Source organism: Pyxicephalus adspersus, chromosome 9 (assembly GCF_032062135.1).
Source record: "Pyxicephalus adspersus chromosome 9, UCB_Pads_2.0, whole genome shotgun sequence".
Taxonomy (NCBI): Eukaryota; Metazoa; Chordata; class Amphibia; order Anura; family Pyxicephalidae; genus Pyxicephalus; species Pyxicephalus adspersus.
The window spans coordinates 21,010,634-21,029,397 of NC_092866.1; the positions used below are offsets into that span (position 1 = coordinate 21,010,634).

An 18,764-nucleotide genomic window follows, 5' to 3' on the forward strand; every position below is an offset into this window, starting at 1 on the left:
GGCATGGATCTATAGGGTTTGCAGGTCAGATCAGGCATGGATCTACAGGGTTTGCAGGTCAGATCGAGTACGGGACTACAGGGTTTACAGGTTAGATTGGGCATTGGTCTAAAGGGCTAAAGGGTAAGCAGGTCAGATCGGGCATTGGCCCACAGGGTTTACAGGTCAGATCGGGCATGAGCCTACAGGGTTTGCAGGTCAGATCAGGCATGGGCCCACAGGGTTTGCAGGTCAGATCAGGAATGGATCTACAGGGTTTGCAGGTCAGATCGAGTACAGGACTACAGGGTTTACAGGTTAGATCGCGTGAGGGTCCACAGGGTTTGCAAGTCAGATCGGATGAGGGTCTACAGGGTTGCAGGTCAGATCAGGAGGAGTCTATAGAACTAGACCTGCTTGGTGATTCATACTTTCTGCCCACATGGCACTTGGTATGACAATAGCCAGTGTCTTTATAGTTGTTTTTTTAATTGTTTTTATATTGTTTATAAAATTTCATGGCATCCAAGTCCTAAACTGACTGGTAATTGTCATATTGCATATCCTGTCTAATCCATATATACAGAAAATCTATCCAATATGAAAATTTAAATAGGAATGTGTTCCTGCAAGACAAACAAAAAATGACATTGAATATGAACTGCAAGGTCACCATCACATGTTTGAATCTTAGCCAGATAGTGTTTTGGTTAATCTGTTATTATCCCCTGCTTACCTTCAGATATAAGTAGTGTTAGTTTATTGCTGCTTATAGTTGGCATTCACTGAACTGCTCTTATGCAAGTCAAATGAGAATTGTCTGGTCTCTTCTACATAATTGATCAAAAACTATTCTAAGCTGCTAGATTACCTAAACTCCAATCCTAAAGGACCGGAATCTGCACACATTTCTAGTGTCTCTCCTAAACCCTGTACAGACGTCAGAATATAATCTTCTGTGATCATTTCCTGTGGCAGATGAACGTTTAAAGCTTAACTCCAATAACAGATATATGATAGCAATTATGTCTGCACAATTCTCTACACAACAAAACATAAGCCGGAATGGGAAGGGTCATTTTTAGATTCAGGCTCTGTATCCTTGTGCACTTTGTTGTCAGTTGTACTGCACGTGCTCGTTTTTAATGACAAATGAACGAAAGACCACAATTCTGTGGAGAAGACCAGCGAGTAGCATCCCTCCACAGCACTTGTTCCTGATGTTCATCAATTTGCCGAGGTGGATTAATGAACTATGTTGAAGGACCTGAAAATTTCCCGAGATGAGCACGACTATTGGTGTTTGGGTGAAAATCATCTGACGTGTATAGAAAGCTTAACATGCTTACAGGAAAGGAGAGCATGGGGATGGCTTCATTAGTGTGCTGCTGTTATTCATATATTGGCCCTGGACCGGCCTGCACCGTAGAAGCAGTGTAGTATGAAACAGTGGTCACTGGCCTGAGCTGCCTGGCAGACCTGGATTACAAGATTGTTTGAACAGAACTAGCAACAAATAAAAGAATATACATATATATGTATTTTACCTGTATATTTGTTTGCAGAAAATCCTATTTAAAAGCAGCACTGGGTATCAGAATATGCAGCCATAAAGGCTTTTTCTCCTTTTTAATTCTTCCCATATTTGATTTTGCTCAAGGCTTAGTAATTCTATAAGACAACAGGGTATGGTTTTAAACGTTTGGAGCCAACAACATTTCCTAAAGGTTACAGGCAAAGCTGGAAAGAGTTGCAGTCTGTGACAATGCTAGTGACATGTTGTTCAGTACAGAATTCACAGAAATGGAGGGGCCCCGGGCTGATGGTGATGATGGTAGACTGCTCTGATGAGCTGTGATGGAGACTTAAAGCCTCACTGCTGCCAGCAGGGCATTCAGCTGTTCTGAGCAGAGCTTGTGGTTCAATTCTGGGTCATGTTAAAACATGCAATTTAGTTTTCATTTTGTATGAATTTATTCAACAGACCTTCCAAGAAACATTTTACCTCCATGCCCATTCCAAAACACTGGCCCCTTTAGTGCAGTGCCTGAATGTAGTAATCAGTTGTTTTGCAAATGATATGGATGGCAAGTGATCAAACTACAAATCTTCAACTAACAGATGGTCCCCATGTGCTCAAACATTATGAACATTCGAACAGTATATAATGTTTAATACCATTTTTCTCAAGATTGTTCAAATGTCCCAGTTTCATCTTCACCTTTCCCTGAAGTCATGTCAGGCTAGCCATATACTATGTAAGTGGACAACCGATTAGATGAAAAGATTGAATCAATCAAAAATAAAGTTTGGATAAAGTTTCCTTATTGGGAAACCATCATACTGAATTCTAAATAACTTCCTGTGTAACAATCACTACATAGATTAGGTACAATGATGGTAAAATCATAATTTAGAACAATATTTGGAGAAATGTATGATACACTGAGTATTTATAAATGATCACACTCAAGAATTTATGATTTGCTATGTTGTAGTAAATATCTGAGCATATTACTCGTTCCTACGCAGTAGAGGGGGATTGTACACCTGACCTGGAATTAAATTCCTCTCTAAATATGTGCCTAGGCACTCCTGTTCCTACAGCCTCATAGCTCTCAATCTCCGAGACACTGATGTCAGTGACTGTTAGTCTTACTGGGTTTGGAATAAAATTTGTTGCATTGCGCTGCTTGCTGGAGAGAAATCTGTACTGGGGATCTGCAGTGCAAACATTTCCCTGCTTTTATTTTACTCATTCTGTGCTATCTTCCCCTCTCTCCTGAAAACCCCCCACCAGTTATCCAATCAATGATCAACTGACATCAGGGAGCTGTTCATGGGACAGCAAAGCTTCTCCAACAAGATGGCAGCATCTCCCTACTGACCCAATGATCTTTGCAAGATGCAAAGTACTTCATTAAGTACTTCTCCACCAACTTGGCTGCCTCTACATAGGCACAGAGCTGATACACGGTAAGCCAAAAATAGGGAAAAGTTTAGCTGGAGAGACCACAGGCACTAAAGTGGTTCTTTGCTCTCCAATTGCCTTTTTTGTTCAGGTTCAGGTCCTTAAAATCAAAACAATTTTTTCCTTTTAAATGTCGTAAATTTTGATTTGTATCTAAGCTCATAATATGTGTTGTATCCTGTAGATATAAAATTTTCAGAGCCAATAAATTCAAGAAGGTTCTGATTCAGCAGACACAAATGCTGCTTCCAGTTTTTATTAGGCACAACATGTGAAATCTTGTCTGGAAAACCTCCCTGCACAATAACATGCACTTACCACTTACAAGAATTGCCACCTAGCAGGGTAAAAATGGCAACCAGATTTGGAACCTCACAGGTATCAGGGTTTAACCCAAAAAATGTTTCAAGCTAGGTGGAAAGAAATTGTAGGTAGGTGGCGGCCCCTGTATTGTGACCCAACACAACACCAGCCGCGTGGTTCCTGAAAAGTGCTGGGTGGTGCGCCCGGCTAAAAGGGCCTGGGGAGAACACTGGGTTTTCTTTCAGTAATAATGAGAATAACATGCTCGGATTTACAGATGACCGCAACCGATTTATGTAACTGATATATACAAAATATGGAGCAACAAGAAGACAAATTGTGAAGATCACATCAAATTCCTTTTTGCAAGTGTGAGACAATAGCTCAAGATGTGTACCAAAAATACAGTTTCTCTTTAAATATTTTTTGTCTTCCAAAACAGCCAATGAACTCCTAATCAACTATAAATGTTCAGGCAGAGAAAGGGTAAATCTATAAAGAGCACAGGTCAGAGTACATGAACTACCCTCTTCAGAATACACAGTTAAATGTCATATAAAATTCTGGATCTCAGTTATCCTGACAGCATCTCCCTACTGACCCAATGATCTCACTGTAAACCAGCTCATAAAACCGCCTCAGCCCACTGGAAAGTATTATGAAGATGAAGCATGGAGGCTGGCGGACAAGCGAGCCGGATCTATTTAACAAGGGCTGCATGGAGACAGGTATTGAACAAGCTGGAGCGTAAAGACCCTCATAAAAATCTATTATTCAATCCATGTAAATCATTTAATAACAGGCTTGAACATCCTCAAAGATTAATAGCAGGATGCAAACTACTTCATTAAGGCAGCCCCAGGCTATAATGTACAAGTCATTTGATACTATGTGGTTTTCCCTTCAAATCTGAACACTTTAATTTGTTCAGCTACTGAACTAGAGTAAACAAGTTAACCATTGAGGACATGGACAGTGCTGGGAAAACATTGCTGACTCCAAGAATACATCAAAGCCACAAATGTACGTAGCTCTGTATTCATTATCAACACAAATACATTTTATTTGAATGCAGGCAGGGTAATTAGTTAAAGTTGGCAAGGTGTTAGTGTCTTCTAATCCCTCTACTGTGTACAGCACAGCTTAGACAAAGGGACAGAGAAGCAGCACAATGAGTCAAATGTGTTGCAGTGCAAGAAGCATGCCAATAGGAGAGTGACAGAAGAATGAGCTCATCAGTCTGCTGCTTCTCCTTTCAATGAACTCTGTGAGACTATTGAGGCTTAGTGAGAATATTTACAAAAAAGAGATAACAGAAAAATTGTATCCACCTATTTGTTCTGTGACTTTAGAAACCTGATTGTCATTTCTTTTATATATTTAGAAGTGAGAACATGTTTGGTTCCCTGGCGACTGGACTCATAAAAGTGGAGGATAGAGATAATTTATTAATTCCCAAATGGCAATCACAAACTCTTTTAGATTGAATAGATTAACCGTTTCATACTTTCTATAGCAGTGGACAGCTCCAAAAGTGTGGAATAGAGTGTTTGGGAAAAAAAACACCATTGATCCCCAGGTGGCCTATAGATTTCTACACTAAAATGGCAAATGCTATCGCGTCACTTATCAGTTGGCGATTAGGCAATTTATAAATATGTCAAAGAGGACATGAAATTGCAATAATGAAGTAGACCTATCACCAAAATGTTAACTTTATATAAAAGGCTAGATAACCCTTTTATTTAGGATAAAAAATGTAAAGACCTATTGGGAGCACAGTGCCTCCTAAGATACTTACGTCACATATCCCAGGAGGCTTTGGCCCCTTTCTTCTTCACATGTCTGATCTCAAGAATGCGCAGAGGGTGCTTTTTTAGGCATTGAAAAAAAAGTTCCGATCTTACACATGAACAGTGAGATGAGCACTTTTTTTTGTTAATTTTATGGTTACAGCACGATAAGTCACCCAATCTCACGCCTGCTCAATGCAAAGTCAGGTGACGTAGCCGGAACAAGATGACAGCACCCAGACCTTCCCCCACACTAGGACAACAGAAGAATCCAGGATGGCACAGGACCGAATCAAGGTCAGGTGTAGAGGGATCAAGGGGTCTGCAGAAGTAAAGGTTTTTTTATTTTGATGGCATGAAAAGGGACATCTAGTAAACAGTTAGGGCAGGTTTAGACCCGCAGCAGGATTAATCGATCCCGCGAGGATGGCAACAGTTGGTGCCAGCTACTTGCCCTGCAACGCTTCTTCCTAAAGCTGCTCCCATTTATTTATTTTTTATCGGGCATGAAGAAGCATTAATTACATCACAATCTCACTGCCAGTCCTAAATTATTGAATAGGCCCTTATTGATTGTCAAGGGGCATTCAGTCTTTTTCTACTACTGGAACAGTGACAATACCCACACCACTCAAGTATCCCTCATCCATCCTGTACCTTGCGGTTTATAAATTGCCTGGTTTATATTCCATCACCGTCGCCTGAGGATGGATTGAATGCATCCTTGTTCTGGGTGACCGACTTACAGAGAAGTAAAAATGAAGGATTAGCTAGAGAAACATTGGATGAAAATGACAATGTCAGCACAAGTATTTCTCATGACAGATTCAGTTTGCTGCACCTATTTATTACATTAAAAAAAATCTACCACAATACATTGATATGTCTGTTATACGGTGTCCCCTGTAACCTCAGACCAAACGTCGATCACTTGCAGGTGCAGCGAGAGGATTTCTCCCTTTCCTAGGGGAAAACAACAGCCCAAATTGTGCAAAAGACTTTCCAATGTGTTGCCAAATCTCCACTAATAGTAATGAGCACTTCCAGATCATGAATATGCCTATGCTTGTTTAATTGCTAACATCTGATCCTCCCGATAATTACAATAAGTGCTCAGCTAGGGTTCTTAATGGAAACCTATACTTATTCCAATAGCTGAATACTATATACTGTGCTCCTTTTTGTATCTGTTTGTTGGAGTCCACTCTGGGATCCCAAGTAAAGACTCCTAAGCATGCTAGATAAATGCCCAACTCATCGTTCTATAATTGTGCATGAAACTTGTGACAAATGATAACAACAAACAAGGATTCTCAGATAATCTTGGCAGAGTTGTTTGTCTGATGATCTGCTGTTAACTAAATTGTGTACAAATGACAAACAACCAAGAACGTAAGGACTCGTGCACTTCTTTGGGGAAATAGTCACTACTCAATCTCTTACTAATAACATCTGCTGTCTGTAATGTTGTTTGGCATGGTCTGTGAATGATTGATAAACCACTTTTGGGTCTGTACATAGATTTAGGGGTCCATGAAATGAGTCAAATTCACCAGAGCCAGTGCTGTGAATGATTATATGTTCAACTTTTAATATTTAAGGTTCAAATCTAATATTCTTTTGTCTCTTGCAATTCTGTGTTTCTTTTGTTTTAAAATGTAGTAAAGCCAAGTATAGAAGTTGTCCAGCATTTTCAGAGGAACATTGCCAATGGCATACCCCAAAATTTTCAAAACAGGTTTTCTTGCACACATCACCCTGAATGGGTAGATGAACGTTGGTTATTGAACTAATCATTTTACATCAAAGTGTTAGTAGCTAGGAAAAAAAGGTTTGCCTTATCTTTAGGCTGCAGACTGCTCTATAACCAAAGGGCTAGCCATCAACCAATCACCACATCAAAGAAATGAGGGCCTTCTATAACTTCAACCCACTAATACTTTCCCCTACCCATCCATTTTTAAATATGTCTAAGTATTATCTTCAAATTCCTGGTTACAATAGTAGAAAATTTACTATAAATAGTAGTCAAAGTCCTGAAATCACTCCACCTGCTGAATATTGCAGAACTGCCTTATACACAATTCATAGTACAAAAGACAAACATTTAGGTATTTCCATTTGTAAAGAAGTGAACACCATGAGGTATTAAAGAACTTACCCAGATCCAGCTGCCACACTAGTTCTTGCAGGCGCTGGACTCTCCTGTGTCTGGCCCTTCTCCTTGATAAATTCCTTGGCTTCCTTGGATGATGAGTCCACTTCCTTTGTCACCCTGATGAGAATACAGAGTATGTTGTTAATTGGGTCCTTCAAGGATTCAAAAGAAAGAAACAGGCACTAAAGTATCTTTATTGCATATTAAAATTCTACCCATTAATTTACCAATCTTTTGTCTTGGGCATACAGAAGTGAATTTAAAACAGAACAAAAGTTTCACTTTTAGGAATCCACAATCAGACAGGACATTATTGAAGAAGGAGATAGGAGATGTCCCGCTTATGTGCCTGATCGATCTGGGAATTTGGCAAAAAGCTGAGCTGTGCATGTAATGTCAGAGTTGGTTGCCGGGATAGCCGGCAATCCTATCTTCCCCTAGGTGTGCCGGGGATGAATAAATAATACGTCATCCCAGCCAATTAAGGTGCCGGAAATTCACCTACAGGAAGAAAAGAAATAAGAGGGTGGCGGGACCTTGTGAGGGACCAAGAGAGGTGAGCATCGCGTGTTTAGCTCTGCTTTAAATACACAAAAGTACAGTAAAAGCTAAGTAGTCCGAGCAACCAGCTTTTGTGATAACTCATTTGTAAGCATGGTGGTACAACTCCATTCACAAACACATGCACCAATTAATTAGCCAGTGTATGCTGGAGCAAAGCAAGGGCATACTAATAAATCATCGGCATCAAAAAGGTAGAATTCCAACATAAAGTGTTATACAATATGTCTAAATTTAACTCATGAGTGTTTAAATTAAAGCAGTATAATATTTAGTATTACTACAATTTTTTTTTGCCTTTATTCATTGTTTCAGTTTGCAGCCTCTTTGTAGTCATGTCTGGGCTACATGCATTCCAGTGATGGTTGCATAGCAGTTGGAAGTGCAAGCATCCCAATGGTGATAACAGTGGACCAGACCTGAATAATGCAACGTATTAGCCAAGCATAGCAGGAGATAACTAAGGAGCACAGGACAGACAGTATTGTCAGAACAGTATTAGAATATTAACCTCCTGTAACAGGAGTAGCTCAAACATTGAATTTCATGGGGGCATACCCAGTTATTTCATGAAAAATGCAGATTTTAAAATAATGAAAATTACTTTTGGAATGACACATACTGCACATCCTGGATTTTTTTTCCTCCTCCTGTGTCACTGTCTGTATCTGTCTGTCATTTGCAACCCCTATTTAATGTACAGCGCTGCGTAATATGTTGGCGCTATATAAAGCATTTTTAATAATATTAATGTCAGGCAAGTGGTGTCTGCGGAGTAAACACAGACATATAGGATTGTTCCCCAATACAACTGCAAGGGATGAGACCTTGCAAAGATCGTCTGACGTTCATGGCTGGTCTAAGTGAGGATACCATGCCAAGCAGTGCGATCGCTATGCATACCCTGCATGAAATAAAATCCAAACTTCGCAAACAAAGAGGCCTTCATGACTAAGGGGGACTTCTACTTTAAAAAAAAGTATGTTGCGTCTCTGCTTGTTTCCATGTTCACTGGGTTACAAGTCACTCTGGGAAGAAAGCAAAACCCTCTCTGAGAAGATGATGAAAGCTTCACTTTAAAGCAAAGAATAGTCATTGCTGACCACGCAATAGTAACATAGCAACAAAACACAAAATGTGACATCATTACTCAACCCCATGAGGTACCTGGATAATTTAAACACTAATCAAATGAATTTTTTTTTTCTTGTTTTCCCGTGCGGAAAACCTGGTGCGTCTTATAGTCCGGAGCGTCTAATGGTCCGAAAAATACGGTACTTTGCAGGCAATCACCCTGGATTAAAGCTGCGTACACACGTGCAATTCTTGTCGTTGGCAAGGATCTTTCACGATCCTTTCCAACGACAAAGGACTACACGATGCATGAACGAGTGCTGTACATACAACACCATTCTGCTCTATGGAGAGGGGAGGGGAAGAACTACGGAGCGGCACCCTGCTGCGCGCTCTCCCCCTTCCCTTGCATTAGGATCGCTCGTCGTTCATCGTACGTGGATCCGCCAGGACGGATCCACGGACGATGAACAACGCGGACTGTACACAAGCCAGGTTCTTGCCCGATATCTGGCCGATGCCGATTATCGGGCGAGAAAAATCTGATGTGTGTACGCAGCTTTAGGGGCAGCAGCCTAAAGCTGGCCTGCACTTTGCCATCTGATTTTACAATCCCCCCTATCTATGGACAATGATGTCATATGAAAGCTCACTAACCTGGACACAAATGAATGAATTTTGGTAGACTGTATAAAACAGACTGAGCCATCTTTGCCACCGACTCTTACCGAATAATATCAATCCATTTTGGCCACTGGAAGGCCACTGATAATGTAACTCCTGCCCCGGCATCTGGGTCTATTAATGGCAGTGTCATGTATGGAGCCAGGCCCTACGCTAATGGTGCTAGTACTGTGCAGTGGAAGTAAAAAACATCACAGGGAGTCTGGGATTTTTTTTTTTTGTTATTTTGAGGGAGCAAAAGAGACTTTGCAGGGACCTCCCCGGCCCCTTTTAGCTGGGCGCACCACCCGGCACTTTTCAGTAACCACCTTGCTGTTTTTGGATGGTTACTGAAGAGTTGGGTCATAATACAGGGGCTGCCACCTGCCAACGATTTCTTTCCACCCGACTTAAAAAAATGTCTGGGTTTAACAATGCGGTGGTAAAGACTGAATGGGAAACTTGCTGAAGCGGATCACCACTGACCACCTTTGCACCCCTCCTACGCCACTGATCACCTCCGAACCCTCTTGACCATTTGAGGAGATGTCTGCTTTAGTTTTGACGTTGGTGGTCAGCTGTTCCTGCTGTCTCTCATGTTAAATGCAAGATGTCTTGTTATCATAACAAATTATCACTAGTCTTTATAAATACTTATTTACTAACTATTTAAGCTTTAATCCCAAGGCTGCATACACACGTGCAATAATTGTCATTGGACATGAAAGATCCACGAAAGATCGTTCGATAATTGTTAACACAAAAGGTGCACAACGACTGGTCAACGACGCAGACGAGCGAGGAATCTCGCTGGAAACGAAGGACCATTCTGGCGGATCTGATTGGGTGATGATATTTTGTAATCTATTGTGTGTACAAGTTCAGTGATCGTGGATTGTTCTGTGATACAATTTCTCCTGTACATGTCACTTCCTGCATCGTTTGAATGATCATTCAAATGAGCGCTCCTAGTGTGTACATTGTTGGTGGATTATATTTTAAGGATCGTATCGTTACAGCATGTATAGAATTGTGCAGAATACGATTGTTCAAAATAATCAGGATTAATCGTGGATTGTTCTTTTTTAAACAATAATTATTGCACGTGTGTACCTAGCTTAATTTATTTAGGATCTAATCTTTGGACACAGACTTTCCACCTCTGCCAGTTCTCACTTATTTACACCCCCCCACACCCCCCATGTTCTAATTTTCTGCAGTTTGCAGCTTTTCTTCTTTTATGTGTCTTTTTCTCTTCTTGTCTATTTTCCGCTATGTATATTCTCTCCTTAGAAATGTATTTCACAATGGCACATAAGCTTCATGTATGGCTGCTGTAGGAATATAACCCTGGGAGGATTTCATGACATCTGTTCTGAAGAAACTAAATTCATTTTTGATGACTTGTCCTTAGAAAAGCAAAGTGCTTTAATAAAGTTGTTTTGTACTTCTGTATTACTCAATACACTGTACCTTTCTTACCAATTTGTTGGCAGGTTTGTTAGATATTGTACACCTTGTTATTTAATGCCTGCCATCATTTTACTGCTTTGTTGGAATTCCTGTTATTGCTGTTACTCTAATTTGGCTTACTTGTACTTCTCTTGTATGGTTGTCTAAGATCTCAGACTAAGACTAAAAATATCTACGTTAAGGTTCAAACTTATGCTTGAAGAACAAAGAAGCAGGTCAGCTTTATTGTTGCCAAAGGAGCACGTTTGCACCCTCTAGCTGATTTAGGGGGTATTAATGTAACCTGTTGCCTTTTTCCCCTGGAAAAAAACACAAGTTCACTTTAAAATGCAAATAGAAATTAGTACTAGGTCCACTTTATATACTAAGGATACTATAAGGCAGGGGTGCCCAACAGGTGGATCGCAAAACGGAAGTAGATTGCGGAGCCCTGCCTTTCAAAATAAACTCCAACACGCACAGAAGTTATGAAGTCCAACTTTTTATTGTTAGTAGATCATTTTGAATGTAGCTCGCAAGCCATAAAAGAGTGGGCACCCCTGCTATAAGGCTATATACACAAGGATGACAACATTCAGATTCCAGATGAGATATAAGAAGCAAAGCTTGGCACAGTTATAATAGACTTTTATGCAGCTCCAATGCTACTCAATGTGTGGGAGAATTATTCAATAGACACCTCTGCTGGTTTCCAAATCCAGCATAGACTTGGAAAATAATGTTTATTGATTTTCCTAATGATTCACGTCAGTGGTGAGTCTGAAAAATACCCCAGAGAAAGAGGCAAGCTTCTTGGCTTTGCGGGAGCCCAATTCTCACTGACTTCATCGGTTGGCACACAGGATGTGACCCCTCTTGTTCTTAACGCTGGGCCTCCTCTGAAGACAACTCCCAAATGCTGGAGGTTCAAAATGATCATTACAGGGGGCAAAACAGCACGTTTGTTGCAAAGAGAAGCTAGCAACCCGTGGCTGGAAGCGCTGCCTGACCAGATTTGTTCTGGACAATTAGTACACATGTTCCTATAACAGGCCTCTTGAATTATTATGTTAGTCAGAGTCAGGAAGTCTGGAACAGAAAAATTAATGCAGCAAGAGGACCACTTCCATGTAAGACTATAGGAACTGATTCCTCTTCCAATGACAGTGCTACAACGCCACCTAGAGGGCATGGAGAAAAATACAGCCAACTATAGGAGTTGTCTAATAAAAAGGAACTATACTCAAAAGTAAAAAAAAAAACAAAAAAAAAAACAAAAACACACTTACCTTTAATCCCATAGGGCGGTCTGATCACTCCGGGGGTGTCCAGCATCAGGTACCACGTCGTCCCGGAACGGGCGCTGCCATCTTAGTCTTCTCTTGAGGGTTCTTCGTCCTACGTCACCCGACCCAGGCGTGAGATCGCGTTGACGTAGGATGAAAAAATAATTTGCAGATCTTACTGCGCATGCGTGAGATCGGCAAATTTTTCATTTTGAGCAAAAAGGCTCCTTCTGCGCATGCCTGAGATGCTCGGGCATGCACAGAAGGAGCGCCCAAGAGCCTCCGGGGATGCCTGAGGTAGGTATTCCGGGAGGCTTTGCGCTCCCATTCATTCTCGACCGCAAAAAAGCATTACATTGTTTTGCATGGAAATTTATTTTACATAGTAGGCTTATAATTCTTGAGCATAACTCACCAAATATGTGGCTCGGGATTACGGCTTTTTGCATGTATTTTTTACCCCGAGCCACACTCAGGAATACCACTGGGGGGGGGTTAAAGTGGAAGTAAACTAAAAACAAAAAAAATTACACTTACCCTTTATTCTGGCAGATCCCTTGATGGCGCTGGTCCTTCCCACGATCCGGTCCCGCGTCGACCTGGACTACCTTTTTGTCCTGGCGCAAAGGAAGCGCCAGGTGCCGCTATCTTCAAACTTCACTTCCGTCCCCTTTCTTCGTCTGCTCATGCTCTTTCCGCGGCATAAGCAGAAGAAGCAGCCAGAGCCTCCCAGGATGTGTGACGTAGGTATTCCGGGAGGCTCAGCGCACCCATTAAGTCCTAAAAGGGACTTAAAAGAAAAAATACCAACGTTTTTACCTTACACAGAAGGGTTGTCTACCCTTCTATGTAAAGTTAAAATATTAAGTTTAGGTACGCTTTAACCACTACTCAATCATGTCATCATTGGTAGGCTTGGACATCCAACAGTTTAAATACAGTTTAAAGTGTATTTAAAGTATTATATATAGTATTTACGGGTAATGATGGCAGGACATGAGAACATATGGTCACATCTGGCCCCCATGATTATAAAACCTAAATACCTCTGCACAGGTCTCAGTGTTTGCAGCACATATAGAGCTCTCATTCTAGGTATACAGCCACAGAGTCAGAAAACCAAGTCTTTCTTTTACGCTAAACTGTATAATAATTTATTTTTTAATAGTTTTGATATATAGTAGAGATGAAGAGAAATTCCTGTTCAGTTGTTATTGCTATCTAAGGGCTTTATTAGGTAGAGTTTATGTATTTTCTGAAGGCAATATTATTTACAGACAGCAAGTAAGAGAAAATTTGCAACACAAGTAGAAACAGCAAAAAAAGCTAACAAGGTGTCTAGTCTTCTCCAACTCTGCTGAATGTTTTAAATTGTGCATAAATTGAGCTCCAGATAGCAGTAAAAATTTGGTAGGGGTTCTACAACATCCTTAGTTTATCCAAACTCAAACTTCCCCACTCGATCCAGACTTAAAGGCTACATACAAAAAAAATTGTTGGAAACGAACGATTAATGACCAATCATCCGATAATTGTTAACAAAAAAAAAATGAACAACGGCGATGGCCAACAACGACGATGAACAAGGAATGTCGCTGGAAATTAACAACCCAGCAGATCTGGGCGACAATCGTTTTCTATCTATTGTGTGTACGGTCATTGAGTGATTGTGAATTGTTCTGCGGTACATTTTCTCCGGTACACGTCGCTTCCTGCATCGTTCAAATGATCGTATATAGTGTGCGTACATTATAGGTGGATTATATTTGAACAATTGCATTGTTACAGCATGTACAGTACAATCGTGTCTGTCATTTGCACCCCTACATAGTTCTCCCCAGAGGTTTTTAGCCGGTTGCTCCGCCCGGCTGATTTGAATACCCCGCCCAGCTCTCGGCAGCTCTCATCCTCGCATGCACAGGCTGCTCTGTGCCATCTGTGCTCTATGTCATCCGTTCAGAGGATTGCTGCTGCCGATGAGAGGTGAGCACACACAGTTCAGCCTTCATGTGAAGGAGACACAGGCAGCCCCGCCCCCATCTCATAGCACGAGCTCGGATTTTGCCTGTGAAATGTATCCACCTCTAGCTCTGCGTGTGAATTCTGGATCCTCACAGCTCTGTGTGTACAAACCTCCATATCTCCTAAACTGTATGTCACAATGACCTGTAATTTTCAGGGTGCACAGGGGACCCTCATAGATACTAGTTACTACAATTTCAGCCCCCCAGCTTTAAAGAATTTTAAGATATGGAGGTCACAAATGTAAAAAGTTATGAAAATTGAACTTTGGGGTTGCTGTTTCAGAGGAAAGTGCAACTAGGAGTCCTAAATTGAAAGTGCAAATTGGGGACCCCGGAGCCACTAACATAGCAAGGAGCATTGGGGTGGGGCCCCTAAATATATACCTACCTGTCATAAATCTATACCTATGAAACTTCTGTCTGCTTCTCTTCTTTGTACACCAATTTCTCTGAGGATGCGGGGTACAAAACTGAAAATATAGGTGCAAGTGTCGGGCACATTCTCCCCCTACAATCTCATTATTACAGCATCATTAGAACATAAAACACTTTGCCCATCAAAATGGGCCTCCCTGCCCTGTTACACATTCCTGTCCACTTATCTAACATTCATAGAATAGAAAAATTGGATATACTAACGGGGCAGGCATTACAAAGTTGTAACAAATAATTGGGAGAAGGTAGAACACTGAAACAATAAGAGGTTACTGATTACCCATGGCATAAACAACTGGGAGCACTAAATTTGCCGTGTTTTGCCACACCTGCTTTTTTACCACCCGGCTACAGCTTCCTACCACCCGGCTGAAAAAAATTTCTGGGGAGAACACTGCCCTATTTAATGTACAGCGCTCTGTAATATGTTGGTGCAGTGTAAATCCTGTTTATTAATAATATTAATAATAATAATAATATAGAAAACAAATTTACCTAAAAACCATTAGGCAGTCCATTCAGATGAGAAACAGAATAGCTAAGCATGCTAAGGAATTTTGTTGAGGGACATTAAATAGTACTCACCGTACTTCCTCACCGGCAAAGTCAAACACCTTTGTGATGGTAACTTTTTTGGGTCCTTCCTTAGTTTCCGCACTTTGTTGTGAAGCTGTATTGGATTCCTTGGGTTTTTCTGATTTAGCCTAAAACAAAGATATTAGCATTAGTGGTAAAGTCAAGATCAGTGGTAAAGAGAAAAGGAAAAAGGGTGAAAGTGAAAGAAAATTAGAAAAGAAAAAAAAAGAGAAAGAAAAAAGTGAAAGTGAAAGAAGAAAATAAAGAGAAAGACTGAGCTGTGCGGCACAGAGTGCATTACTGTTTCTCTTTGAGGCCTTACAAAGAACTTGTACTTGTGGATTTAACATTTACAGACTTATTGCACTGGGTGCCTCTGCTGCACAAATCCTATTTGGGATACTTTCAGCTTCTCTTTCAAGTCTGTAGGATTGGTTGAAAGCTTTTCCTAAAAGTATCCAAGACTCAAATCAAATTTTATTCATTGCTGACAGAGGTAATTTGTTTTTGTGATTCTGTTTTTAGATACTTTAAATATTTTTTAACACAAATAGCTGTATTCAGGGCTTTTTATCTTATTACAATGACGAGATGGGTCTAGTGGTAATAATAATTAGAGACCGACACACCTGTTTTTGTGCAGTTTGAAAACGTATATGTCAAGTGTTTTTGTTTTTTTTCCAAACGTTGTTTTTATTCTAGGTTCAGAGGTTAGCACTCTGGTCATTGCAGCGCTAGGTCCCAGGTTCAAATCTCAGCCAGGACACTATCTGCATGGAGTTTGCAGGTTCTCCCTGTGTTTGCCTGTGTTCCTCCGGTTTCCTCCCACATTCCAAAAACATGCAGTTAGGTTAATTGGCTTCCTCCCCAAAACTGACCTTGGACTGTGTTAATGACATATGATTATGGTAGGGATATTAGATTGTGAGTTCCGTTGAGGGACAGCCAGCGACATGACTATGGACTTTGTACAGCACTGCATAATTTGTCGGCGCTATATAAATACTGTATAGTAATAATAATTCTATAAACCTGGAGCTTTTTTTAACCAGCAAACCTGGTGACTATACATGAAGATCTTTTTTTTTTAGTTTCCTTACTGCTATTGGGTAACAATTGTCTTCCAGTTGTGTTTGTGTGTGTTAGCAATATTACAAGGGACTGTTGGGAATCTTAACAGAGGTAGGTAAAATTTTCCAATCTGCTTCTTGCTCCTAAGTGCAATATTTCACTGGCATCGATTCCTTCAGTTGGCCTGATTTATTAAAGCTCACTATGACTGGAGAAGAAAGACTATCATAGGAGAGCCTGGGTGATTCTCTGTGTATTCCTGTCCTGAAGGCAACAACTCCCCTTATTACTAGACCTGCTGTCAATAGACAAAAGAAGCTTGACAAAAGTATGTAAAATTTCCAAGTCTGTAGAAAATTACACAATCAATATGATAAAGTAAAAATAGGGTTTTGGTTGAGTTAAGCTTTCAGACACCACCATGTTTTGAACTTTACCTTCATGTCCTGGCATATTAAATAGCTTTGGCTACCACAGTATCAATGCTCTAAACCAGTGGGCGACAACCTTTTCAGACCCGTGGACCACTAAATTCACCAGTTCCGGACGGCGCATGGGCGGGCAGCTGCGTGTCACTCAAAGCGGTAGAAACTTCCCCTTTAGTGACGCCATGATGTCAGAACCTGCCCACCCTCCCATCTCAAGCTCAGATCTGCGATGGGAGAGTGGGCAGGTTGTATCCGGGGACACTACCCGCCCACTGCCCTGAGCCTGGGATCCATGGGCTCTGGCCGGTGCGCACCACAAGCGGGGTCCTTCTTCTGACCCTGCTTAGGGGTGCACCGCCCAGGGACACAGACCACCAAAAATTTCTCTGTGGTTGGCGACCGCTGCACTAAACCACTTAGACCTGAGGACCGTCCACTCTACAGCAGTGATGAGCCCGTACCTGTGTACTCGATGCAGGAGGTGGGACTTTAGGCTTTTGTCCAACATCAGAAAGAAAACTAGACCACAGATCATCTTCACGCTTCTTTTTTTCTTCTTCAGTTTTCATTTTTTTTTCCTCGTCCATGTTAAAGTCGTTGTCTTCCTCAGAATTCTGTGCTTTCTCCTCATTTTTTTCAGCACCTTCCTCTGAGTTTAGAAGTAACACTCCTTTCTTCCTCTTCCTAAAGTGGAGCAGAAAAGCGTCAGAAACTGCATTTCTTAAAAGCAATCTACAAGCTCACAAAGGAAACTTGCCAAGAAACTTATCTTTCTCCCCAATATTACACAGAGTGCAGGACATCATTGTGATGTTCTATAAGGAGGCGGGTCCATGACGCCCTGTACTAAACTAAACACTGCCAAAAAAAATACACTTACCTTCAATTCTGCAGGGCAGTCCGATCCATCCGCGGGTGTCTTGCATCTGGTCCCGCGTTGTTCCAGCATCCATCCCAGGGCGGGCGCTACGGACACCGCCATCTTCGTCTCTCCTTCCAGGTTCTTTATCCTACGCCACCCGACCCAGGCGCGAAATCAGGTGATATAAGATGAATTTTTTTTCCGATCCCACTGCACATGCGCAAGATTGGCACATTTTCCTCAAGAAAAGGCTCCTTCTGTGCATGCCCGAGATGCTGGGCATGTGCAGAAGGAGCACCCAAGAGCCTCCTGGGATGTGTGGCCCCGGGAGGCTTTGCGCTCCCATTCATTCTGAGAAATCAGAGCCCAGATTTTGATTTTAAACTTTTCAAGCTTTCAATATCTGTACAGCGTTAGAAAACAAATCCTTAATTCTCTTCTTTCCCATTATTACCTGGCTACGATTGACTTCTTGGTTTTCTTTTTACTTTTAGATGGCACTTTCTCTTCTCCATCCTCTTGCTCATCATCGTCATCCTCCTTTACCAGCTCATTCACATCGTCCTCGCTGTATTCCCCGCCTACGATGAAAATGGAATAATAGATAATTATAATAATGGTTGTCACTGGGGAAGTCATCCCTAATCTGATACAGATTGAGCTATTACAGTATGATCTGCACATGCAGCACCCAGCCTGCTATAAACATTATAGCTAGTGATATGATTATGGGTTTTGTACAGCGCTGAATAATATGTCAGCGATATATAAATACTTGATGATAATATTAATAGAAGAATGCTGCAAACCCCCCATCATATGTCTGTGTACCTACCTGAGGGAACATAATCCTCATCATCGGAGGAAGAGTAGTCATCTGAGTCACAGTCAGACATCTCTGTACAATGCAAGCTGCACAACAAATCCAACAACCGATCAGATCTGCAATCACACACCTAGCAGAGCACTACGCATGCCTAGAAGCCGGTCACGTACACTGCGCATGCGCCACAAATGAGAACGGATATCCGAGTCAGATAACTCTGTACTGTGCGTGGGTGAAAGGAGGTCGAAATAAGGGGCGGGGACGTTGCTTTGTCCTTCCCTCTCGAGGCTAAAGTAAACCTA

General features: G+C 41.3%; 1 protein-coding gene across 1 annotated transcript in view; it reads right to left on the reverse strand.

Annotated features, from left to right (window-relative positions):
* Nucleotides 1-18,651, reverse strand: part of CFDP1 (craniofacial development protein 1) — a 35,576-nt gene extending 16,925 nt beyond the window's left edge. Inside the window, exons 1-5 of the mRNA XM_072422892.1 lie at nucleotides 18,472-18,651; nucleotides 18,091-18,217; nucleotides 17,236-17,458; nucleotides 15,285-15,403; nucleotides 7,208-7,321 (exon numbers count right to left, since the gene is read on the reverse strand). Of these exons, the coding sequence (XP_072278993.1) occupies nucleotides 7,208-7,321; nucleotides 15,285-15,403; nucleotides 17,236-17,458; nucleotides 18,091-18,217; nucleotides 18,472-18,532 (644 nt within the window). The 5' untranslated portion in view covers nucleotides 18,533-18,651. The remainder of the gene's footprint in view (nucleotides 1-7,207; nucleotides 7,322-15,284; nucleotides 15,404-17,235; nucleotides 17,459-18,090; nucleotides 18,218-18,471) is intronic.
* Between the last annotated feature and the right edge of the window lie 113 nt (nucleotides 18,652-18,764).